The 27,517-nt window shown below is 36.0% G+C and overlaps 2 protein-coding genes across 6 annotated transcripts; both read right to left on the bottom strand.

Annotated features, from left to right (window-relative positions):
• Window positions 1-5,669: 5,669 nt before the first annotated feature.
• Window positions 5,670-12,554, bottom strand: LOC147282689 (uncharacterized). Its single transcript, XM_086248259.1, has 2 exons — window positions 12,418-12,554; window positions 5,670-6,069 (listed from the first exon to the last, which is right to left on the bottom strand). Exons 1-2 carry the CDS (start codon window positions 12,552-12,554, stop codon window positions 5,670-5,672), a joined length of 537 nt encoding a protein of 178 aa, XP_086104385.1.
• Window positions 11,939-26,349, bottom strand: LOC147282688 (uncharacterized). Of its 5 annotated transcripts, none has more exons than XM_086246260.1 (15): window positions 26,011-26,349; window positions 25,873-25,912; window positions 25,646-25,749; window positions 25,477-25,525; window positions 25,271-25,377; window positions 24,167-24,254; window positions 23,876-24,004; window positions 23,667-23,741; window positions 23,475-23,528; window positions 23,341-23,378; window positions 23,062-23,221; window positions 17,638-17,737; window positions 14,642-17,040; window positions 12,831-13,135; window positions 11,939-12,581 (listed from the first exon to the last, which is right to left on the bottom strand). In XM_086246260.1, exons 1-14 carry the CDS (start codon window positions 26,082-26,084, stop codon window positions 12,836-12,838), a joined length of 3,717 nt encoding a protein of 1,238 aa, XP_086102386.1. In that variant the 5' UTR covers window positions 26,085-26,349; the 3' UTR covers window positions 11,939-12,581; window positions 12,831-12,835. The 5 variants fall into 5 exon arrangements, with proteins under 5 accessions (XP_086102386.1, XP_086102387.1, XP_086102383.1 ...); XM_086246261.1 differs by having other exon boundaries at window positions 17,638-17,731; XM_086246257.1 differs by lacking the exons at window positions 23,062-23,221; window positions 23,341-23,378; window positions 23,475-23,528; ... (6 more) ...; window positions 25,873-25,912; window positions 26,011-26,349 and adding an exon at window positions 18,713-20,292 and having other exon boundaries at window positions 17,638-17,731.
• Window positions 26,350-27,517: the final 1,168 nt, after the last annotated feature.

Below are 27,517 nucleotides of genomic sequence, written 5' to 3'. Positions count from 1 at the left end.
GCCTACTTGACGATCCAAAGTTCGATTCGAGGAAGGTAATAAGCGCAAAAAAGAGGAAAGAACATATGAAAGAACCTGAACGAGGATCTTCAAGTAAAGCAAGTTCAGATGAAATGGAGGACGCTAGAGGCCATGGAGGCGATGATTCAGGCCCCTCTGAGCGTGGACACCAGAAGAGACCTAAGAAGGGGGAACTAAAAGATGTAATCTACAAGATGGTGAAGGGCTCAAAACAAAGACCCCTATCAAACTTGCCTTGGAGGCGGACATGGGAATATGCCAATCTCCATTTATGGAGGAGATCCTGAATGCAAAGAGACCTGCCAAATTCACCCAGCTGAAGTGCCAAAACTTTTGGGGAATAATTTTCAGATATTTCATTATTTACACAAGTGTGCTATATATACAAGTACAAACCTAGCACATACACGATAAACAAATTACAAATATTAAAATAATACAAATAATACTAAGACTAGGAAACCTATTCCAATACTCCCCCTCAAGTTGGTGCATAGACATCACACATGCCCAACTTGCCAAGTGGATCTACAAATACTCTAATAGCTAGCAACAGCCTTGGTCAACACATCAGCCAACTGATCTTCAGACTTTACAAAGGGAAACTTGATAATGCCAGCTTCTAATTTCTCCTTAATAAAGTGTCTATCAATTTCAACATGTTTAGTCCTATCATGCTGAACAGGATTATGAGCAATTTTTATTGCTGACTTATTATCACAATATAAACTCATAGTAGTTTTCGACTTAAACCCCAAGTCAGTCAATAGATTCTTCAACCACAACAACTCATAAATACCAAAAGCCATACCTCTAAATTGATCAGCTTCTGCACTAGACTTTGAAACCACTTGTTGCTTTTTATTTCTCCAAGTGACAAGGTACCACCAACAAAGGTAAAATATCCAGAAGTTGACCTTCTTTTGTCAGCTGAGACTGCCTAATCTGCATTTCTATAACCCATTACATCAAAACCACCAATATGTTTAGTAAACAACAATCCCTTACCTGGTGCAGACTTTAGATACCTCAAGATACGCTCTAGAGCATCCATATGTGGTTTGCGCGGATTATGCATAAATTGACTAACCATATTTACAGCATATGCAATATCAGGATATGTATGAGCCAAATAAATTAGTTTGCCTACAAGCCTTTGAGACCTCCCTTTATCAATAAACACTGCACTTGCACACTCAAACAATTTGTGATTCTGTTCAATTGGAGTATCAATAGGTTTACATGCAAGCATACCTGTTTCAGTTAACAAATCCAACACGTACTTTCTTTGAGACAAGAAAATCTCATGATTGGACCGAGCAACTTCAATACCATGAAAATATTTTAGATCTCCAAGTTGTTTCATTTCAAACTCACTTGCCAAGTAACTCTGCAACTTAACAATTTCTTTTTGATCATCACCTGTTAACACCATATCATCCTGTTAGTTTTTAGGATTTGATATATTGGCTTTTTCCTTGTCAAAATCATTGTATTTATTTTTATTTAATCACTCACAAGCTCTAGGCTAGAATTAAGGGCAAGATCAGTTGCATTGAAGAAGTCAAGAATGAAGTAGCAATGCACAAAGACTCAAGGTATACTGTACTTCATTCCTTTCATAAAAATAACAGTTTTTTGTTTATTTGACTAGTCATTCACTGAACATAAAGGACAATGTTTTTCACGTACAGTGGTTGACACTTAAGTGACAGTCACTTCAGTGGGGCCATTTCGGGTTTTGCTTCTTAAAGCCCATTTCATTTAAAGTCCATATTCTGTTTTTCTAAACATGCATGTGCACAGCACATGATTTGGTTCCTTCACTGAATCAATCAGATCAGATCGTCTTCTCATCACTTTCATGCCACTCACTCACACACTTCAGCACTATTCATCATCTTCCCCATTTCTAATTTTTGCAAAATAAAGAAATATTTGATTTTACAGCTCCTCATTCTTATCCTTAGCAGTACTAGGATACCTCTCTAGGAAAAAAGAAATATGCCCTTTATTTGTCTCTTGTGGACAACCATTGATTGGCTTCCACGTGGCACGGGCAGTCATGGTAATGGCGTGTGTGTGTTGTACGGGGCAGAGGTGTGTAATGGTCTTGCTTTATCTGAGGGCGTTGATGAGCATATTTTTAGTGGGTATTTTCGTGTGTTGATGCTTGAGTATTTTGGGTGAGTGCTCATCCTTTATCAAGTAAGAAAATGCTTTTGATTTTCAAAAACTAAATGATTTTCTTAACTTGTTATTCCTCTAAAATTTGAATGGGTTTGAGTGTTGTTCAAAATCTTTTCACATATTCATAAACACTTTCATTTAGATTTTTAGATTAAGGATTCTCCATTAGCCTTTTCATGTCTCTTGCTTGAGAATGCTGATTTTTATAGAATCCAGATTTGCATATCATTTCACATCTATATCATTGAATCCACTTGCTTGGGTGCGATCGGTGCCGTGCGTTGAAAAGCTCAAGGAGGAGCTGCCAACGACATGAATGATTGATTGCTAGCTTCAAGGTGTTTGCACAAGGATACACAATGGTAAGAAGCTGCCACTTAGTATTAGGACTAGAGTGATTGAGCTTGTTGTGTGATTGCTTGTATTGAAACCCTTGATTTTGGATTGCTTGGTCAGCTGGAAAAGACCCCCAGTTTTTAACCGTTAGTGGTTTTCTGGGTGAACAATCTTGTGCCTTGTTTGTTGTTTATTTTCATTGTGTTGCTAATTATTAATCTGGAAAGTATATCATAAGATCACACACACCACCTTAACATGTTAACTTATTCTTTGAATGCTAAATGGATGTTTGATAATCTGCCACACACCACTTTAGTTGTTGATAGCACTGAGATGCCTACATTGATGGATCCTTTGAGTGCATAGGTTGTCAATCAATTCTTTGATGTGGTTTGATTTGTGGCATTTACAAAAGTCATTTTGGTTTTACAAGTCAATCTGAGTTTTTCAGATTTTAGTTGTTGTGTTGTCAGAGTTGTGTCTGCTTGATTAGTTCTTGAATGATCATATAAAACAAAAATTGGGATTGCTGACAGTGGATTTAATCAAGTTAATTAGGTAGATAAATCACCTAATACAAACTTTCACATCCCTATAAACAATCAATGCAGTAACTTTACAGTTTGTGGATAAATCCACACCGATCCAATAATCGACCATATGATGGCACATGGCTTACTGAGATCCTACATGTCACTTTGACCAGTCAAGCTGTTGACCCGATTAGCTACACCAACCACCTCATCACTCCAGTTTAGCTTTGCCTCAATCCGAGCCAAACAAGGAGATAAACACGTATAGGCTCGGCTTGGTGGGTGTAGGTTCCATATTTGTCAACTCACGGGATCGGGCCGACCGGTTGGTGGGCTCATTTGTTCTACCTGCACCATCCATCTCATTTTTCCCCTAAAGCAAGCCATAAAATACTTTATCATCCAACGTCTGCTCTTCACACATGTGCTCCCCCTGAAGAGAAGACATTGAACTACCTCCATAGAACAAAACAACCTCATGAAACGTAACATTCATGGTAACAAAAAATTTCTTAGAAGAAGGATCATGACACTTATACCATTTCTGAGACCGTCCATAACCAAAAAATACACACTTCAAAGCACGAGAATCCAACTTATTCCGTTGATGAGGATATAAGTGGATATATGCAACGCACCCAAAAATTCGTGGTTCCACCCGCAGTATAGGTGGCAAAGCACTATATGTGGCCATTTCTCCTTGTCCAGTAAAAGGAGTTTTGGTCATCTTACCCATGAGACAAGATTCAGAAGTTGGTGATGGTTTTGAATCCAGAGATTACAGATTTCCATCCTTGACCAATTTCTTTATTCTATCATCACTAATGTGACCCAAACTCAAGTGCCATAGCCTATGAGGATTTATCTCATCTCTTAGCCTTTTGGATACACTAGCAATGCTAGTTGATTCAATACAATTTAAGCTGCCATGAACTTCAAGATAATATAAATTATTAAACAACCTTGCAACTGCAAATATCTTATTGCTTTGAATTAAATGACAAAAATTGTTCGAAAAAGAAACCGAATAATTGTCTTTAATTAAACAAGATACTGAAATCAGATTTCTTGCGCAAACCGGTAGGTAATAACAATCTTGAAGCTCTAGAACGTTTCCATTTGCAAGCTTCAGAACATATGTCCTTACGGCAAGAGCTGAAACCTTGTTTCCATTGCCAACCTTGAGAACATGTTCTCCTCTGTCGAGTCTTCTAATTCTTGCTAGATTCTGCATGGTATTACACACATGACAACTAGCTCCAGAATCAATGACTCAAATCAGAAACTGAATCAATAGTATTAATGGACTCTATAATAAAAGTTTCAGACAAACCTTCTGCAGCTTTGTCTTTAAGGGACGCAAAGTACTCCTTGCCACAATTAGGGGTGGGTATAATAACCGGCGCACCGAAACACCGAACCAAACCAACCGAATAAAAACCGAAAATACACCGAGTTGACCAAAAAAGTCAACACTGTAAAGAAAATCGAACCAAACAGTATATGGACGGTTCCGGTTCCAGTTTCATGCTCACTTTGCCCGAACCAACCCGAACCGCACCGTGTAATTTTTTAAAAATATAATTATTTATTTTTATGCACATTTTATACATTTTTGTACACATTTTATACATTTTTATACACATTTTATACACATTTTTATACATTTTTATTTTAGACCCTAAAATATATTTTATATAGCCCTATGAGTTTAATATTCTATATATATAATAATGTTTTAGTATATAATTTTAGTTATATCTTATATAATAAAATTAGTATATTCTATAGTCTATAGTCTATATAATAATGTTTTATGTATATAGAGTTATATATAAACTTAGTATATAGTTGTATACATACTACAGTAGTTATATATAGTTATACTATAGTAGTATACTAGTATATACTATAGTTGTATATAGTTATATATATACTATACTAATTACTCTATAGTAGTTATATATAATCTTATACATAGTTATAACTTATAACTTAAGCAAGTTGTATTTATTTTAAAATTTTAAGTAATAAGCAGGTTAAGCAAAGTTTAAGTTGTATTTGTATTTGTTTAATTGGTAAAATGGTAGTTTAAAAACCCAATTGTGTGGCCAAAAAGTTCAAAAACCAAATGTGAGTATCAACAAAATAATTGGGCGTAGGCCCAAAACTGTGCATGTTGCACCGAACCAAACCGTCCTTGCAATGGTCTGGTTTGGTTTGGTTTTTCCCCACTTTGTCCGGTTCACAGCACCGAACCGCACCGAGAGAACACTTTTGGCGCGGTGCATGGTTCTCGGGGTGAACTGAGCCGAACCGCACCGTGCCCACCCCTAGCCACAATGGAAACACTTCCCCTTTGGGTCTTTCTTCTGGATCCTCCTTGGCTTCAGGTCAACACCTTTGCCTTTATCCTTTGACTTAGACTTCTTCTTGGACTTGGATGGTTGCATAACAGCTAGCACATTCCCTTGCAGTTTATTTCTTTTGATTGGTTCATCAGCCGTTACCAACATGTCTACAAGCTCAGTCAAAAAGACATCCATATTGTTTATGTTGTAGTTCACAACAAATTGTGAAAAGGATTCAGGCAATGATTGCAACTAAATTAAGATCAATAGCTAGCTCATTCTCAATCTTCAGACCAAGTTTCTCAAGTTGATCAATCAAATTAATCAACTTCAAACCATGGTCATGGACTGAGCCACCTTCTTTGTGCGTAGTCTTAACTAGCTCTTTTACAGTGTTAAAGCGAATGGTACGACTCTTTTCTCCATACAACCTTTTGAGGCGATTGACCATAGCAAAAGAACTTTCTACACTTTCATGTTGCTTCTGAAGCTCTGAATTCATAGAAGCCAACATGTAACACTGTGTATGAGTATCATCATCGACATACTTGTTATAGCTAGTCAATTCCTCAGGAGTAGCTTCCTCATTAGAAGCTTCAGTGGGTGGTGGAGTGTCCAACACATAGATATATTGTCTTATCAGAGGTAAGGACAATCCTTATATTCCGAAACCAATCTAAGAAGTTGTGCCTAGTCAAGATGTTTTTGCTCAATATCTTGGGGAGTGGATTTGCCATGTATCTTGCTACAGACAAATAAAGTATTATCAGTATAATATTTATAAATAGATATTTTCATCAGAATATAAGGGCATACTAAAATTTCTGATGGTACTCTCACTAGTTTTTCAGAATGCCACACCCCTCAGTGGATATTCTAGAATCAAATTCTTAGTGAGGATTGAAAGCTCACTACACCCAAAGCTGCCCCACATATATGTTAAAGGCGCTAACAAGTGCAATGAGAGAACAACTTGTCCATTCACATATCATGTGATTACCAATCTTCTTGGCCTGTAAGTACAAATGGACTCTACATATTTGTTAAAAGCCCATTGACTTAGTTTAAACTTATCCCATCATTCCAGTAGGTATATGCGGTCAATATGGGCCGAATCTGTTAAAGACCCATAAAGAGTTCCTACCACGTCCACATCACATGCGTTTATAAACAACTAGGTCATAAGGAAAACTTAACCCCCATTTCTGGAGCCATTAAATAGTTAAGTGATTTCCGTTGTTCATAATGATGGAAGGCCTATAAAGGAATATTCTCAATATTTTCTTATTTTACAATTTTCATATTTACGAGGGATTCATTTGTTTAATTTAGTCACATCGTACAAGAAAAAAAACTTTTTTATTTCCTTAGCACAACTTCTTTGCTTTGTTCAATCGGTGGGACAACTTGGTGTAAAATTCATTAAGTCTTACTTAATCAATTATTAAATCGTATTTAATTTATCTTGGGTCTAAGACATAGCATTCCCCATTTGGGGTAACCTTGTTTTAAACTCTTTAAACAAGTAGGCCCAATCCACCATTTATCCTTTTTAATTTAATTAATTCATTAAATAAAATTATTTTGGGAGTTTGATTTAAAAAATAACAGCCCAAAATATTTATTTAACTGACAATCATATTATCCAATTAATTAAACAATAATAAAATAGATAATTGCATAATAATAGGGATTGGATAAAACCATATCCAAAAATCAAGGAATTTATGGATAATGGTTAAACCAAAACAAGGAGTGAGACTAGGAGTCCAACTCCCAGCCCCTGCCTCCCTCCTGCTCCCATGACCAACAGCCATGTTGCTGCCGTGCATGGTGGTGGCTACCACCGGCCGACCAGCCCAAAAGGCCTCCCTCCAATCACCCTTTCGCGCACCATTTTTGCGTTTTGGCATCTTTTCGAGTACCGAAAAATTTCAGAAAAATTCCCACAAAATTTATATACATTCTATATCATATTGACATTCAAAATATGCAGAAAAATAAACAGGGAAGCTGCAGAATTTTCTGGAGAATTCAGAAAGCCTATAAAGGTCCGAAATCACCAATTTTCATCTTTCTTGTATGATTAAACTTTATTCCAACTTTACCTATCCTATTAGTCAACTAATAACATATATATAAACATGGAATAACCCAGAAAAATCATACATAAAAGAAAGAAACGCAAAAACATATGAACAAAACCATAAAGCATCATATTGCACATATAACAATTAACAAAAGTAGACTCTGATACTACTGTTAGAAAATGATCATATAAACGCAGCGGGAAATAAATTTTACACAATCATGCTTCGGATTGACATATAATACAATAATATCTATGAGTTACAAAATAAGATTCATACCTTGTTCTCTTGATTGAAAGCCTACCAAGGTGCGAATCCACAAGCTCTCCGCCAATTGGTCCTTCTAGTCACACAAAGATAGATGACCTCTAATTAGTCCACGCTAAGAGGAGATGGAGAGATTGAACTCTCTGGAGAATGGAAGTGCTAGCTCTCTTTCTCAAGAATGGCCTTTTGATAGAAAGAACGTAAAGTGATTTTTCTAGAGTTTCACTTAGTCAGACAACTTGACTACAAGCCCATATATATAGACTTGAGTGGAAAACTCTTATTCCACAATGAGATGGCCGGTCACCTATTCTTATGGACCAAGTTGGTTGGTCCATTTGACTAGGTAATTAATCATTTAATTAATTAATTAATTAATTAATAAGACCAAAAGCCCATCAATTTAATATTCTTTCTATTACCATTTAGGCCCAATAAAATTAACACATTAATTAATTTTGTCTAAGCCCATTTATAATACCATCCCACACCTATTGGCGTGTGGCCTCTTAGGTTCCAATTGAATTCGGTAGTGGATTGAGACACATTCTATAAATAACTCAATCTGGGTAAAAAACCATTTTACCCTTAGGTCTCCATATATAAGTCAAGATTGACGCCTAGCAGAGTGTCATGACTACCCGGATTAACCGGAGGAGAAAAGAATCTATTTAGTCTTCGATTGCAATACAATACAGTCTCTCTATCATCCTATGTTCCTGAATTTTGGTCAGGTATAGAATTCCATCAACTTTAGCATAATCCTTGAGACTCAACACTTATGTATAGATTCTATTTGACCATATCTAGTACTTTGGCCAAAGATTCCTGAATCTAAAACATTTGTTGTCTCTTGAAACATCTATCGATCCTATTACCAAGAGTGATAGATCCTATGTTGAACACACACATGCCCTCATACGTCAGTGACTATACCCAATTTGTACCTTTAACTAGACTCTAGGAATCTAGTCTTATGATACAGTCAAAGCATAGAGACCGAATGCACGGGATAACTGTGACGTCTCAAGTCTAGAGACCAGTTGTATTATCAAGACTTAACGAATTTCTACTGACGTGTGTCTAATACTCCATAACAGGTATTCGTTATATAACTTATATCGGTCACATTCATTTATTGGCACTCATGATCTTCTCCTAATGTCTCTACACTGATAATCTGAGACTAATTATCCTAGACGTTATGCAGAGATAGATCATGATGGCTTCACTGAATTGATAATGTCTAATTATCAATCATGTAACCATGAATTGTTTAGACTTCAAGTACTAAGAGATATAAGTCACACTGTCTTATCTTCTTTAGGACATTATTTTCTTAACATGAAATCATGGACCTCTTTTATGCATATACACATATATAAGAATATAATATGTATATGAATAATGAAACATAAAAGATAGGTTTGTCCATTGATATTAGAAATATACACAATATGTTTATTAAAATGATTTGCATAAATGCATATTCCAACAGTGCCTCCTCAGTCTTGTCCACCACCCAAACACCCAGATCTGGGTTGCTTTTGTTTTTTTCCCAGATTTGGGTTGGGAGAGAAGTGGAGAGAGATAGAGAAATGAGATGATGGGTTGCTGGCTGGTGAGGGAGGCGGGACCGGCAAGTGAGGAGGGGAGGGTTTGGGTGGTGGTCCGATGGAGTTTTGAAGGCGAAGAAGGTGCAGGAGAAGCAGATGGTTGAATTTTTTATCTAGGTGTCGAATGCACGGTCTACATATGATATATAAGGGGTATTTTGGTCCGAACAAATATAAAAGGGTAAAAAAAAACTTATTTTATATTAAAAATGGTTATTGATTTAAATTACCCATAAAGAATGGGCGGCCTCTCTTTGGGATTTCCTTGTTTTTAATGTAGGGTTCTTGTATTGCCTTGTTGCCTTATGGTGATAGTTAAAGCCTTTGTTTCGTGTTTTATAAAGTTGATTTACCTCATAAAAGAAAAAAAAAAACATAAATACTTTTTTTTCGGGTCGACAAGACGAATAGTTAGAACGTTGATTAGAAAGGGAAAAATACCAAGACATTTTTGTTTTACACATGTTAAGAAAAAGAGCAAGTCAATAGAGTAAGGATCGAGAGAATGTAAGGCACCTTGAGAGGCAACCTTTCCTCCATGTACGGAATATTTAACTCAGTAACCCTTTTTGCAGCGAAAATTGTTTTTATGACATTTTTTTTAATTTACATTTATGACCTTTTTTGAATTTAAGAAGTCCAAAATACCCTTTATATAAATACACACAAATCAGCTAATGTAATCTCATTTAGCTGACTTTCACTCTCTCTCTTGTTAATGTAATCTTGTGTAATTGGTTTTTTCCTAATGACAAAACGATTAATTTGTAAACACTAGATTAGGTTAGGTTAAGTGAGTCAAGTGTTGGTTTTAATCGGAGATTGAAGTGAAGCAAGGTTCGAGTTTGAAGTGTTGATCAAGCCATGTTTTGTTGTTCAATCTATTTAGGAAAGATAAGATGGCTTAGACAACCTTTCATACATCCTAGGTGATTAGTTTCAATTGCATACAAAGTGGTTTTAAAAGTGCAAACATGTTTTTCAAGGTTAAATGTGTTTTTGAGATTTTGTCCTAGAGGACTGATCCTGTCACCAAGAGGACCAGTCCTCCAGAAGGGTAGTTTTTTGTGGTTTTACACTAGAGAATCGATCCTGTCACCAAGAGGACTGGTCCTCACTATTCACCCGTTTGCAATTTTGCACTGCAGGATCGATCATGTCATGACAGGACCGGTCCTCATTATTCACCAGCGATTTTAAGTTTTTTATTCTCCATTTTTAACTAGGTTTTCTCTTCTATTTCAATTCTAACTTTTCCTAATAAGCCTTGTGACCTATTTTCTAATTCTATAGGGTCTTATTATATAAATAGGAGGCTTTCACATAATTACGTGTGGTTCACACATATTATACACTTTGGAGAGATTGTGCATTCTAGGGTTTAGTGTGAGGTTTTTCTTTGATTATATGAATATCCTCTTTGCATAAACTCTCATCATATATGATAGTTTATCGTGCATAAACATAGATAGTTTGAATGGATTGTTCCTTATGAATCTATTCAAGCTATCACCTTCATTCATTCATCTTTCATTAAAAATTGAACTCGAGCATCAAGATTGAAGCCAGGTTCGTGAGCTCTTGTCTTCATGGCGTTGGCAACAAGGTCTCCCTACAATTCTTGTGATCAAAGAGCTACAGGTGGCGTGATGTCAGTTTACTTTCTAGAAGGAGTCTAGTTATGGTTTGGATTGAGTCACTGGATGTATCTTTTTAGGTTATCATAGTGGATTGTTTATCTGGACTAGTTCTCGCGGTTTTTTTTCAGTGGAGGGTTTTCCGTGTCAACAAATCTCTGTGATTTTTGTGTGATTGATTGATTGTTAATTTCCTTGATCAAGTTTAATTGTTTTTAATCCGTTGCTTAATTAATCATCTTGATAAAATTAAAATTGGGTAAATTTTTTATAAAGCATATTAACCCCTTTAAATTTTTTATAAAGCTTGTTTAGTAATCTATTTGGGAATTTCATCTCTCTCTCTCCCTTCCCCAGCCTCTGTCTCACACCCAACTCTTCTAGATCTGAACAACATCAAACCCGTAGCAGATCAGCTTTGTATAATGACCAAATGTACAAATAACAAAAAGGACCTCCAAAGTTCTTCCAGTTGCTTTGAAAGCCTCCATGGACAACAGCAAAGTGTTGCTTGCACATTAGTCATAGAAACACACTAATTTGCATAGTACGTTTAATATTAGAAACAAGTGAGAGACAACACATCTATAGGTTGAATTTACTTCAATCTTGTATTGATTTTATAATCGTGTTAAATTCAATTCTTAAATTCAATTCTTGAATGTGTTGTTCCTCACTTCTCCCACATTTTATGTCCTTCATATAAGCCTGACTCTTAATTTGCAAACCTATGGAAGAAATTACAGACATGAATGTCTGAATGCGATCTTATTTGATGAGCTACATCTTAATTTGGTCAAATTCCGTTAATGGTTGAGAATCATTCTTTTTATGGTCAATAGAATTTAACATGGACAGAAAAGAGATACGAGTTTACGAGGGCATACGCCAAGAGAATTACAAACCAAGATTTCCTTACAACTATAGTCTATAGCACCCAATACAGCAAAGCATAAAAGCACTAACCAAAAACTAGTGCAAACAGTTATAAACTCCACAACTAGATATAGTTATGAAGCTTTACATAATAAGTGCACAAGTACAAGCCCAAATACAAACCCAGAATGAATAAGAAAATCTATGAAACAATTATACAAATTGAATAATCATGTCCCAAGACAAGGGCAGTATAGTCCAGAAGCCAAGAAGAAGCCAGCAAAAAGCAAGCAATTATAACATCTACTAGCACTCTTAAAGACCGTGCAGCCACATAGCCTGAGCTCAAACCATCTGGACCTTAGATCTAACCATCTTCCTTGCTGAGAAGCACAAACATGTTGCCCAAAAAGAACGAAAGTCATCCAGAAAAACCCAAGTTGATGAAGCCATTAGACTAACCAAAATACTATGCTGATCATCTAACAAAGAATTACATCAAGTAGAGAAGCTGACTAGCATCAAGGACAAGCCTCCCAACAACCATGAACTGCCACCTCCTGAACAGCCCAACCAAGTCATGATCAACAAATCCTCCCAAAGAATATGCTCCAGTCACTAACACCATAGCCATGACCCAACAAAGGTCATTAAACTCAAGCTAAGATGAAGAACAAAGCAAAGCAAAGTGTAAACAGTTATTAAGTTGCTTGTTAAGTTGGATTGGATACAACTTTGTATCTCTAAATAGCAACAAATATGGAAAAAGAAACCATACCATTAAAGTAATAAAATTTCTTATGTCATAAGAGCACAAGTAAAATATTAAAAATTAAAGATAATTGAAATTTAAAAGAGAAACATATATGCATTCAGAAGCAATGAAAAATTGAAAAGGGAGACATATTACCTTCTCTACAACAATTTGATGCAACTCTTTGGCCAAGCAACTGTACTTCCTAAAGCATCATTCAGCGTGCAAATTTTGTCTGTGGTTCTATATACACTCACATTTGGAACAATGATTGCCTCAACCCAAACTTCCCAGCAATCTCTTCCAAGAGGCATGTGATGCACTTTTGCCCTTGGGTCTATTGATGTTATCTTCCCTTCTGCTACAACTTCGTCTACATCAAATGCATACCAATGCAAAAGTTGGCATTTTGCATTTTCACATTCAAAATTGCCTTGCATTGTACCACTTTCTCGTCGTGGCTGCAATTCACAAAGAGAAAGTTATTGAAAAATATGATTATACTACAATCATTCAACCATTCTTTATTATAAGGATAACAAAAATGTACTAAAGTTTTTAATTACCCGAGGAGTACATGCATGAAAACCCATCACATTGTTAACATATTTGTTTTGATTCTGTAATAGATAAATGCAAAAATTATTATATGAATTTTCATGATAATATAGGCGTTTACTAGTTGAAATTGTTTATAGTGAGTTGAGGCAGAAGAGAAAAGAGAGGGGGATGGAGGACACCATTTATTTACTAAATTAAGTTCACAACGTGCATATGGACATTGTTGTATAGGTTATTGATAACGTTCAAACTTTGCACGTAGTTAAGTTTTCATTAAAGCAAGACAATGCCAATGTTTGCATGGAACATTGTTAATAAGCATTACGGCAACGTTAAAAAATAAAAGTTGTTAAATTCCTAGTCTTTATACCAATTTATTGTAGTGAAAAAAACTCTTGTTAATGAAACGAAGCACCATCTTCAACTTCAAATTAATTTATAAAACAATTAATAGTAAACAATTAATCTATTATTCCAGAACTGGATGTTTTGGCCAAGGATTCTAACTCCATGAGAAGATGACCATTATTTAAATTTCAGTAATCTGAAGCTTCTATGTACAAGATATGCAAGGCACGAAAATATATGGAATATGTTCATCATAAAAGTAAAACCTAATGAATATGCAAAACTAAAACCAAGTGAATAACCCACACTGATAATAAACCAATAGAAAAAAAACCATAAGGATAGTGAACCTATGCCACTGGTTTCAAAACTGCAGAATAAAAACATACTGATCATGAGTTTCATATACATATTTTATTTTCTACAATGATTAATATTTATTCAATTAGTAAATCCAATTAAACTATCATATTTGAACAAGTATTTGGTTTAAAGACTTACCAGTTACCATATATTAACAATTTTTAGGGCTAAGAAATTATACAATACATGCGTTCTAGCCTCATGCTATTTCAAAAAGAATTTAATAGTCCTCCAGCCAATTTGGAAGGCATATTAGTTGATGACAAGGCTCATGTTGCTGCTAGGAGGGCGATCCTGCTTAGTTTCTTTCTGTTTGGGCTTAGGCCCGCCGATGTACCAAAAAAAAAAAAATCAATAGAGCAGGAAGTGTTGAGTTTTTATTTTAAACCATATAAGTTATAACCATTTTATCCTTAATGCTCAACCAACCATGCATAATAATAATCAGTCTGCAAGAATGCAACTACTATGTATGCACACCCACCGCATGCAGGGGTAAATTTTCATAAAATATGATTAAGAATGAACAAATCAAAATCCATTTATTTCATTAGAAGCATTTAGTGAACCAAATTATAGCAAATGCAATGATTACTCCAACCAGGCCAAGAAGAGAAGAAATGACAACACAACAAAACTAATTTTTTCAAGTGATCGAACTGAAAACATTCGAGGTTTCAGACTTTTTTACTTACCTCTTCATGATCAAACCATACACTAGGAACATTAGCTATCTTGCTCCAATCTTCCCCCTCCCTCTTGCAGCACCATTCTTTCAGTTTAGGGCAATCTATTATTACGAAAGACTCAAGTGCCTCAAGTACTGGAGTTGGTAGTCCATCACGGGGCAAGAGATTCGGACAGTGCCTAAATTCCAAATGCTTGAGGGATTTGAGGCATGAAAGTGATGGGAGAGTGACGAGTTTTGGGCAAGAGTCCACTGTGAGTTTAAGAAGGGACGGTAAGTGCTCACCAATTTGAACTTCCTTCCACTCTTTCAAGTTAAGCATGATCTCAACTTCTAGTCTCTCAAGTTTTGGAAATGCAGGGAACGCTTGGCCATCATCTGGGCCACTTCTGAAAAACTGATGATTAATTTCTTCCACCTCATTCATCTCTATAATAGAAAGAAATTTAAGTGCCGGTAATTGCCCGATAGATGGGAGAAGTTTACAATTTCCGCATCTGTAGAGGGTAATAACAACAAGGTCAACAAAAGAAGGACTACTAATCCAAGTTGGAAGCCTTGACCCACCATAGTTTTGTATTTGTAACTCTTTAAGGACAGAATGGGGTTCAAGACATTCAAGGATTTTCTCTTGCTCCTCTGTATTCTCAGCCGACAGATTACTCCATTGGAGATCCAATCTATGAAGACATTTCTTGCCAGCCAAAGAAGCTTCCTCAGCCTCTTCCTTACTCAACACGTTTTCAAGCCTTGAAATGCGAATTGTTCCTTTGAGATCATTCAAATTCTTCAACTCTCCAATACGGCACCCATCATCGCTACCAACAAGAAATGCTGACAGAGTTTGAAGCTTAGTCAAGTCCCCCAAGTGTGCAGGCATGTAATTCAATTGCCCAATGATATCAAGATCAACATGTCGTAGATTGGTTAGATTCTTCATGCCCCTTGGTAACTGAAAAAAATTTATGCAACCTCTGAGTTTTATGGTTTGTAAATTGTGAAGAGCGTCTATTGATTCAGGCAGCCGTGTAATGGGTGTATTGGAGACATCAAGATATCGCAATTCTTTGACATTTCGAATGGAACTTGGCAATTCATAAATGAGAGTTTGACTCAAATTCAATGTTGTCAACAACTTTAAACTCAAAAACAAATTATGAGGAATGTGTTTGATGGAAGAGTACCCAGAACCTGCAGAGAGCAAAAGCAATGTGCGCAGATGCTTAAATTTTTTAAGATTCCCAAAAGTCATCTCATCAATGTCGTCACAAATCAAAGACATATGACGTGTCATTTCAAAGGCTCTATCTAAGTTACCATCCACGGCTCTGAAATAATCACCCCCTGAAATTGTGTTTTCCAAAACTGAAAGCTTGATAGGATCTACTTTGTACAATAAGTTGCTGGGGTTATAAATGGGCACCGAGAACATCAAATCAAAATCAACTCCGAAATCGCTTCTTGAGTACACAAAATAACCCTTGCCCACCAACGAATTGAAATAAGCACTACCTCTATCCTCCATACTCTCTTTCTGGTTCTCTCCAATGAAGCCTTCAGCTATCCATAATTGAACCAACTCATCTTTTCTAAATTCATAACCTGATGGAAAGAGGGAACAATACATAAATAAATGCTCAAGCAAACTCTCATCATGTTCCTCAACAGCAACCTGTACTGAATACACATGATTTTCTTCCAAATCCACATGGCAGATTTCCTTTGCATCCTCTTGTTGTGTCCTTGTAGGCATGTGCTCCTGCTCTAGATTCACATCAGACAATTCAGAACCGTGGCATAAAATATGGTCTTTGTCTTTGGTGCCTGTAGAGTATGAGTATGCTACCTTTAATGTTGACTCATTCCCAAAATCTGTGATGGGCAACAATTTCAATTTCTTGCAGTCAGTAACATCAAGATATTGCAACTCAGTTAGCTCCTTTATACCTTCAGGTAACCCAACAATGCTTAGACCACTGCTGAGTTTTAAGGTACGTAACTCATGAAGAGAACCTAGTGAATCAGACAACCCAATCAGGCTTGTACAACCACTGAGTACTAATGTATGTAACTTGTGAAGAGAACCTATTGATTTAGGCAATACAGTAAGCCTTATACAATTCTTGAGTTCCAAGATCTGTAACTTGTGGAGAGAACCTATAGATGCAGGCAGCATTACAAGGTTTACACAACCTGTGAGACTTAAAACCACTAATGTGTGAAGAGAACCTATTGATTCAGGCAATTCAGTAAGCCTCCTACAATGACTGAGATATAAGGTCTGTAACTTGTGGAGAGAACCTATTGATTCAGGCAATGATGTAATGGGTGAATTGGAGAGATCAAGACTTCGTAAGCTTGCAACGTACCAAATATTGCATGCCAGCATTTGGTTCTCTTTTTTTCCTGAAAAGAATTAAGTAAATGATTAATCCAATTGATCTTGAAAAATGGAGAAGCGAGAAGAATGATAGAGATGAGTCCAATTTTAGGATCCTAAACCGCAATTTTACATGTAAAATAAGAGAATTGACAACCCTGCTTTCTTCGGTTCTCTCATGGACCAAAAAGCATGTATATGAATTCAAAACACAAAATACAAAATAACAAAAAGAAAAAAAAAACCCTTCTTTCTTTGGTTCTCTTATCGACCATAAAGCATGTATATCAATTCAAAAAAAAAATACAAACTAACAATAAAAAACTGAAACAAAGAAACAAAAATGGAACAAAGTACGTATACCTGACAAAATGGAAAAAAAAAAAAAAAAAGTAAATCAGGAGATGTCTCGAATGTTTACAAGTCCAATTGAGTTTCAAAAGTGGGGAAGATGGGGATGATAGAGATAATCCCAATTTTAGAATCCTAGAGAGAAAATAAACAAAATTTCTTCCCTCTCCTTTTTTTTGATTTCTTATCACCAAAACCATGTGCATCATTTTCGAACATAAAACAAAATATAAAATTAAAAAACTAAAGAACAAAATGGACAAAAATTATACCTGGACGTGCAGGAATCACCGAAGAAGTTTTGAAATAAGGCACCACGTTGTGGGGATCCACATTTTCTTCTGAAATTCCCGAAGATGGATCCATCTGAGACTTTAAAAGAAGAAACGCGATTGAGCAAGGGAATTGCGGAGCAGAAAGCGCTATCCAAGGGACGAAGGAAACAAAGAGAAGAAAATTTGAAAGCAAAGCACAGTTTTGATGATGAGACCAGTGGCGAATGTACATTCCTATATAGCCCCTGCAGTTTTTTTATTTTCTTCAAGGGTAAATTACACTTTACACCCTTTAGGTATAAGTCGTTTTTCATTTTAGTACCTGATGTTCAAAACGTTTTAACGTGAAACCTAAAGTTTATGAAAATTGTAATGTGCCCCTTCCGTTACTTTTTCTGTTAATTCTAACTGTATATAGCATGTATGAAATTCATTTACACTGATGTGAACAGTAAATTTATGCTACGTAGACAAATAAAATAAACTAAATAAACAAAAAAAAATTAGAAAAAAGGCAGTTTAATTATTATATATTAAAAAAATTAAAAGATAACATTAAAACTAAATATAAAAATTATCTCGTTCATCCCTACCTCTTCCTCCTCCGGCCTCATCTCTTTTGTTTCCAGTTTTTTGTTTTTTTAATTTTTTAATTGATTTTTATTTTTTTAACATATAAAATTTTAGTTGGCTTTTTAGTTTTTTTTTTTTTCACATAGTGTAAATTTATTGTCTTTATCAGTGTAAATGAATCTCACACATTATATATGCAGTTAAAATTAACAGAAAAGTTAGCAAAAGGGGCACATTGTAATTTTTATAAACTTTAAGTTTTATATTGAAATGTTTTGAATATAGGGTACTAAAATGAAAAATGACATATTCTTGAGGGGTGTAAAGTGTAAATAACCCTTTTTTGTATTACTAATTTGAAATCACTATGCATTTAACTAGTTTGTGAAAAAGTATTTAGGAGAGAAACTATTATTAGAGTAATAGTTCAGTTTTCTTTTTTATTAAGAATAGACTAATAGTTTTGCTTCTTCCTCCGCCTTCATTCAATCATTCTCACCTCCTCCTTTGCAGCCACAAGAGCTTTAATCAAGTTCTTCAAACAAGAATCAGCATCCTCAAAAGCAGACTTGGGCATCAAATTCTCTGCGACATCAGCAGGAGTCATATATGTCTCCCCCAACAAACGCTCAATGGTTTCAAACAGTTGATGCGAGTCTAAATCCAAATAATTCTTGGCAAGCACTTTGAAAGCTTCATAACAACAGTAAGACAATTCAATATGCTTGTCCATCCTTCCCCTTCTTATCAGAGCAGGATCAAGTTTATCCACATAATTAGTCGTAAACACAATCAGCCTTTCTCCTCCACAAGCTGACCAAATCCCATCAATAAAATTCAATAGCCCAGACAGAGTAACCTTGCTCGCACTGCTTTGATCTTCAGCTCCTTCAGTCATATTCCGAATTGGGTCCTTCTCCTCACCATCTGCCTCATCCTTCTCTTTCTTTTTCTTTCGCTGACCCGTGAGATCCAGCGAGCAATCAATGTCCTCAATCACGACTATAGACTTACCAGTGATGTCAATCAAAAGCTTCCTCAGCTCCGTATTATCCTTAACCACCGTCAATTCAAGATCATAGACATCGTAATTCATGAGATTCGACATGGCAGCAATCATGGTTGACTTACCAGTCCCCGGCGGCCCATAAAGAAGATACCCACGCTTCCAAGGCTTCCCAATTTTGGCATAGTACTCTTTCCCCTTGCTGAACTTCACAAGGTCGTTGACTATCTCCTCTTTCTTTTTTGGGTCCATGGCCATGGTTTCAAATGTTGCTGGGTGCTCAAACACCACATGGCTCCACTTGGTCCCTTTGTCTGTGTTGTTGATGTAAAGCTTCCGTTGTCTATTTGTCACTGCAATTGCCTTGCCCTCTTTCCTCACATAATCAAGATAAAACCTCATGATAATCTCCCGATGTCGTCTGTGGAAGGTCAGCTTGTAGTGCTTCTTCTCATCATACTCAGGAAAGAAAGAGAAAGAGTTCTTTTTATTTGCTTGTTTCATTGAAGCCCACCAAACTTTAACACCCTCAAATTCATCAGTAACTTCCTCATTGTCATCCATGCCAAGAACCAGAGACTTGCTGTCCTTGACATCATGAGCTTTGAGTCGTTTTGCTCGCCTACAAGACTTTGTGCTGAGGTAGCTCTGGATGGCACAGTAGACCTCATTGCGCTTGCGAAACTCGTTGGTGTACTCATCAAATGTAATCTGGATGTAAGGGTAAACATAGCCCACCAGTTTCTGGGTGTATCTTTCAACATGGCCTTGAAGATGATAAGGAAAATATTGTTGAACAATAGCATAAACAAACATCAAGCTAGCAATCACTGAGCCCAGTTGAGCCCACATTTCCCCCATCATCTTCATCTAGTTTGTTTTCAGTGCGCTGTCTCTAGCAATTGATGAAGGATTGGGTTTCTAGAGGGGACAATAATATGTGGGATTTGGATCCTCTAATCTTATTAAGCTTTTTATTATTAAGAATTGCATTTTCTCCTAATCTAGTTAATCTACTAATCTTGTTAGATTTATTTATTTTATTAAATATTATATTTTAAGATCTACAATGATTAACTTTTATCGTTCATTTAATTTGTAAAACATGAATTTATATTCAGAAGAAAAAAAATTTAAAAAAAGAGAAACGTGAGTTGACTTGGGTGATGAGGCTGAGCAGCTTCTTGTTAACGGTGCCGTCTCCTGCGGAACCAAACCTTTGGTGGGTCATGGATTCTTTGTTAGCTGTAAGCTCTAGGCCTCTAGCTATCATTTATTTTTATATATGTAATTAAATATAGTAATTAAAGTCTCAACAACCGGTCTCCTTGCAGCTTCCTCTTACACGAGTGTGATTCTTGTGAATGTGACCTCAATTCCCCAACTGCCCTTTGATTTCTTTACTACTCTATTTGGATCGCATTTTTCTCAGCCTACTACCATGTTTGACCATCGGCCAGATTACATCATTACAACTTTACAAGCAAAGAATATAGACTCATAGTTAGGGGTGTTGCTATTTAGCCCGAAGTAATTCTTTAATAGCCCCAGCAATTCAATAAAAATATAAAAGGAAATTACAGATTTAGTCTAATTTTTGGTCCATAATCTTTTTTAACTTCTGTTTTGGTCAACTAATTGTTCAACTTGTTCAATAAAGGTCCAGATTTATTTTCTCAAATTTGGTCTGCCTTTTACTCTATCAAATTTCACCTAAATTCAGCAAACATATATTTGTTTGAAAACTATGCATTTCTTCTTTACAACCATATAAAGATCATTCAAATTGAAGTTCTAAAACTCAAGATAATTGACCTCAAAGTAGAGTACTTAAAACTGCCAATTTTTCAAACTTCACCCAATCTCAATTCTCTTAAATTATAATACTCTAAATTTGTTTTTATGACTAAAATGATGAAATATAACTTATACTTCAATTATAATTGAAGAAAACACAACCCAAAGGATTTAAAGTCATAAATCTGGACATTTATTGAACAAATGAAACAATTAGTGGACCAAAACATAACTTAAAAAAGATCGTGAACCAAAATTGAAGTAGGTAAAAAAATAAATTGACCAAATCTATAATTTCCTCAAAATATAATTACCTAATTTATCATAATATAAATTGACCAACAAAGACATATTAGTTATTAACAAAAAAGAAAACCTTCACTCAACATCTTTTCTATACCCAACCATATAGTACCATTTTCTTCTAATTAAAAATAAAAAAAAATTATTAAAAAAAAGCCCATCGTCCCATCATCATATTCTAGCCCCTTGTCACCACCCCATTCATCCCGTCACCTTGCCAGCATATAAGACCAGCAGCCCTCCACCTTTCTCTTTCTTTCTCTCTCTCTCTCTCTCTCTCTCTCTCTCACTATATTCCTTTCCCAATTTGCAGAAATATTTGTTGGGAATAAATCTCTTCGCTACGACAATATATATGTGGCCATCAGAGTTTCGAAGACAAAGAAGGTGGAGGAGAAGCAGATGGTCAAATCTCTGGTATAGGTGTCGAATGCGCGGTCTACATATGGTATATAAGGAGTATTTTGGTCCGAACAAATGCAAAAGGGTCAAAAAAAACTTATTGCATATTAAAAGGGATTATTGAATTAAATTGCCCTAGAAAAAAGAAGAGTATGAAAGGCCCTTTGTATTATGTATTGGGCAATGGGCAAGCATATCTTTGAATGAAAAGATTCTTGAATAGGGCATGCCCTATGGGGCATCTTCTCACAGTGAAGCCATGGTAAATACCATGTTCTCGAAGAGCTCAATCCTTCCTTTTTCAGAGTAATGAATGCAACTATTAGGTTGCATGGGTTGTAGCTAATGCAAGTTTTTTTGGGTATGATTACACAAAAGCCCCATGAGGTTAGGTGTATTTTCACTTAACCCCCTGCATTTTAAAATTGCACACCTAGACTATCTCTTCATTTCTTTGCACACAACCCCCATCTGTTAGCAAAATGTTGACATCACCCAAAAACAGTTTAAAAATGATAAAACTAACCCTAACAATAACACTAACCAAAATTAGTATATCCCTATTGTTTACACATCCAAATACCACCAAACTATTTCTTTAAATGAAATTTTTGTAGTTGACTCAACGCAATTGTACCCATTAGAAATGAAACCCTAGACTTTCCCAAAAGAAATGAGTGAATGGAGGGTGTTGATACCCGTATTGATCAAGCAGAACTACATGTCGTAGAAATGAACACGACGAGTCTTGGGATCGTTGTTTGCCTATACATGGGCTAAGATAAAGGCCTAAGAGATTAGAAACGTGTCCATAGGCTCAAAAGGTCTAGTGGATGAGACGAGGCCCAAACATGGGCTCGAGACCCAAGGGACCAAGGCACCAAGGCCTAATTGTGGGCTTGGCGACCCATGGGCCAAGGCCAATAAGGCTTGGTGACCAAGAAAAGTGAGGCTAGACTATTCTCGACTTAGACACAGGTTAGTAGCCTGTGATGGATCATGGGTTAGCACTCATGGATACGAGCGCTCGATATCATAAAGGCGCAAAGCCTAAGGGGGCCTTGGTGCAATAAGCGTGCAAGGCTAAGGATAGCCTAGCCTTGGCACTAATGGAAGACCCATGTTAAAATGATCAAAGCTTAGAGCTTCGCTGTAGGGGAGTCTCGGAGGCCTACACCCAGGGGACGCTCTAGGAGGGAGGTGCTCTGGAGATGGCCCGGTACCGGTGTTGGCCCAAGATGGCACTTGGGGACCCATACGGTCCTAAGTGGTGAGATCCGTAGGCGACACTAGTGTTTAACATAATGATAAATTAAACAAAGTATAATTAAGCTTGTTACCCAAGAGAAAGTGTGGATGTCAGCAGTCTCATGGCGACCGGTCAATCTCCTCTCATTGCCTTTTCCATAGGCAGCAATGTGCTCCTTGTGGCGCAAACCAAGCTTTTCAATAGCCTTCTTAATTACCTCAATCCCACCATCATTTCTCATTGACTTGGTACTGAAAGGAATAACAAAAGTCAATCACAATCATGTCATGTCATCACACTTTTGATTTCTCTTTAGTTTAAGTTTTGCACAAATTACATGCAAATTTGACTTAGAGATTTAAGGAACTACCTGTAGTTAGTGTGAGCACCCGCACCATTCCAGTCACCCTAGTAATACATAAATAAAAAAGTGATAAGTACATAAGAAATAAAGTAACAGTAGAATGAAAATAGGAAAATAAAGGTGCTTGTGGTTAAACAAACCGGGATTGGTTTTGGGTCCAAAGAAAGAACCACCCCTGCAATTTCTGTGATTCTCTGTTCATCAAGAATATCAACATATTAACAACACAATCCCTCCAAATATAATATATACATATGTGGAGAGAGAGAGAGAGAGAACCAAACAAACTATACATCCACTAGCTATATCTAATTATATATATGAGCTTTTACCTCAAGAATGTATCGAGCAGCCCATAATTGATCCCCAGCAGCAATACCAACTGTAGGGCCAACTTGAAATTCCCACTATTCCACAACAGCAAAACAGGACCAATTACAACACGTTGATGTATAAATTCACCATAATCAAATCAAAGTATCATATATTTCTCTCCTTTTTCTTAGCAATAATGAAAGGTAAAAGTGATGAGTATATATACTTGGCCTGGCATAACTTCACCGTTGATACCACTGACGTTGATTCCAGCATAGAGGCAGGCCTTGTAATGTGCATCCACTATATCACGACCAAAGGCCTTGTCTGCCCCTGCGCCACAATAGTAGGGTCCCTACATGGATAGATAGATTGTCATCATCATCTCACAACCATAAGGTATATAAGTACACGCCAGCCTAATATGTTTGGGAAGCTTTCAAGTATAATATGGTAATGAAAAGTATAAGAAGCTGAAAAAAAAAAAAATTGTTATGATTACAATCATGGAAAGTACCTGTGGACCAGGAAAGCCACCAAGTGGCCATCCAAGTGGCCACTTAGTATCCTTCTGAAGTAGAGTGTACTCCTGCTCAATGCCATACCTAAACAAGAGTTCTCAGAAAATCAGGCACAGTAAACGACAATCTGACAGACAATAGATGAAGGCAAAGTGGCAAACAATAGATGAACTATTTTTTATGCTTTAGAATACTTGTAATTCTTTTTTGTATTTGTTTCTGCTAAATAATGTTACATGTAGTAGATGACCTTCTTGGTCCACATGGTAGATGACCTTATTTTTTAACATTATTACATTGGTCATGGCCCTCATGGGTGCCTCAGCACTTTTTGGTCCACCTCGTGCCAACAACTACAAATTGGATTGGTCGGTCCAATCCAAGTGACCATTGACCAAACTAAAATTAATCCTAATAATTAAGCTGGTCCACCTTCTAGTAGTCTACAGTTTCTAAGAAGATTATTAGCATGGCCCATGGGCATGAGACAACTAAAATAATACAATTTAATAAAGACAAAGCTTTGTAAACGTCAATAATGATATAAGTGGTGGCAGAAAGAGGACAAAATGATGGACCCCATCACTTGAATTATTATTAATGATAATTATTCAAGATTCTTATCGCTCATTGTATTTTATCAATTCCAGGTATTTGATTTGACCTTATCTAAATTATCGGCCAATCTAATTATATACAAACACACAGTCAATCACCAGCCATGTTCCACCACCTAACCCATCAAAGGCTTGGTAGTTTAAGCTTCAAAATGTAATCCACCAAAACCCAGCATAACTTATTGGTATTAGGTATATCATATATGATGGTGGCAAATTCTTTTATTTCCATCTTGTACCCCTAAAATGACTCACACCCCAGAATCAACCTAACCCCTGGGAGTGGCATATTTGTCAATCCATCCAGTGGGTGAATGCATAATAGATACCAAGAACAAGTACAATAACATTTTAAGCTCTATGAGTTATCTCGAGAGAATAAATAAATTAGAATTATGATAATTTTTTATTTTTGATAAAAAATTAAGAGTTCAATTAGTATATAACAAATAATTAGTATTAGTATATAGAATAATATAGTACCAAGGCTCCTCGGCGACGACGTCGGAGTGACTGAATATCTTGGCAGCATCGAACCTCTTGTTGGTGGGGATCGGCTCCCCCGCCGGTGTGTACGCATCGCATATCACCTATTTCAGAGCGAAAAGACAATATTAGCCCTTGACTTTTTACGATATAAAAGATAAATAAAACGAAAAAAAATCGAATCAAATCACGTAGATGTTTACCAGGATATTGTTTCCTCTTCTGAATGGGTCCTTAAAAATGGCCTGGGGACTGAACCAGTAATGTCAAAATCAGTTAAAAATTGCATAAAAAGATGCTTTTGATCATGGCCATTTATGAAGATCATAATATATAATTAACAAGGGAGTTGAGGTGATCACTGATACGTACTACAAGATGACTTCACTGTCGTCTCCAGGGGCTTGGTCTGTGCTTGAACCGTCGTAGTTCCACTTGGGGAGTTTTGCTGGGTCTGAAACTGGTCCAGGTAGAGTCTGTTTATTCAACCATGAAAGTAACAACCATATATTCAATTAATTGATTAATTTAGTTTTAATCAGTAAATGAAATGCGGATCGATGCACTAAATTCAAAAGAAAAAGGAAAGGCCTGCCTACCCTCGCTTTGCTTCTCAAGTCCAAGCCAGATCCACCAATCCTATAAGGGAAAAGAGAAAAAACAGTGTAAGAGAACAGCTTATACGCGTTAATTAAGGGAATACAAAATATGAGGAGTGAGAAAGATGGAGAGGTTACCATATGTACTCGGCGATGATCCTCTCAGTAGATTCTGAGAGATTGAGGTTGATGAGATCGGTGAGGAGAGACATGGCTTGCTTGCTTAATTTGACGCGCGGGTACTCACGGAGTGGGAGTGGAAAGGCAGAGAGAGATCTATGGATGAAAATGGGGTGTTTGGTTGGGTGTTTAAGTAGGTGAAAAAGTCCACCACCTAATTAATTTTTTCCAATAAAAAAGGAAGGAAATATACATGTACAGGCGTGTTTCATTGGGAGAAAGTTCCAAGGATCGATATGCGTTGTAACGATATATTATAAGGATTGCGGAATCCCCGAGATACTTGGGAATCTTGATTGTTTTAATTTGTGAATGAAAATCATTTGATTGTGAAGTACAAGTGTATATATGAGACTATGAGTGCTTTACTTATGAGTCTAGGTCGGCCTTCATATGGATTTATGAAATACTACTGCCACATGTATTTGTAGCATCACTGTATATGTAAGTACGTTTAATTATTTATATAAAAGGCTTAAAAAACACTTTTAACTATATATGGATACATTCTACATTTAATTCGAATTTCCTCCGTTTAGATAAAAACAAAATTAATTCTATGTTAGTCATAACTGCTGACAAGGACTAATCTAGGATTGCTATTTTTCTCCATTCTACACAAGTGCCTTACTAAAGAATCTCTCCCTAAATTAGCTTTAAGATTTGAGAAATCATAGATATGACTTTGGAAAGGGGTTAAAAGGAATAACGGTTAGTTTTAAAAATAAGAAAGGGTTAAATATAAAAATGATCTATGAACTTTACAATAAATTTTAATTTAATTCATTAATTATAAAAAATGTCAATTTGGTCCACGAATTTTTCAAGTTGTACCAAAGTAGTACAAACATTAACTTTCATCGAAAATTTTAACGGAAACTGGTCATGTGCACAACAAGTGACCATATTTTCAAGGGCATTTCAGTATGGTCATCACATTTTCATGTGATAAATTTCGTTAATTTTCGAATAGAAGTTAACTTTTGTACTGCTTTGGTACAACTTAAAAAATTCGTTAATCAAATTAACACTTTTTATAATTAGTTGACTAAATTGAGAATCAATATAAAGTTTTCGAACCATTTTTATATTTCACCTAATAAAAAAAGAGTATACCGTATATTTCTTTCAAAAGAAGAAAAGGGTATAACCATATTTCTCTTTGCGAAATTGGTTAGTTTTATAACTTCTTTAATAAATCGCCCACTTTTTTTTTTTAGAAGATAATAAATCGCCCACTTTGAATATAGTTTTAATTTTTAATTTAGATTATCTGACCATAAAATACTAAAAGAAATAGGTTAGTCTTAAGACTCTAAAAGAGGAAAGAGCAGCTGGAGAGATAAGTCCCCTAGTGTGAAAATCCTAACACGTACCACAAACATCATATTACTCAAGTGAAGAGGATCCCAGCATGGATGAATGTTGAGCTCATTTTATATATAATTTTTATCCTTAAATCTTA

This window comes from Dryas octopetala, chromosome 6, assembly GCF_963921425.1.
Source record: "Dryas octopetala chromosome 6, drDryOcto1.1, whole genome shotgun sequence".
NCBI classification, from domain to species: Eukaryota; Viridiplantae; Streptophyta; class Magnoliopsida; order Rosales; family Rosaceae; genus Dryas; species Dryas octopetala.
The sequence above is the reverse complement of the archived record's forward strand: the minus strand, read 5'-3'. Positions and strand labels throughout refer to the sequence as shown.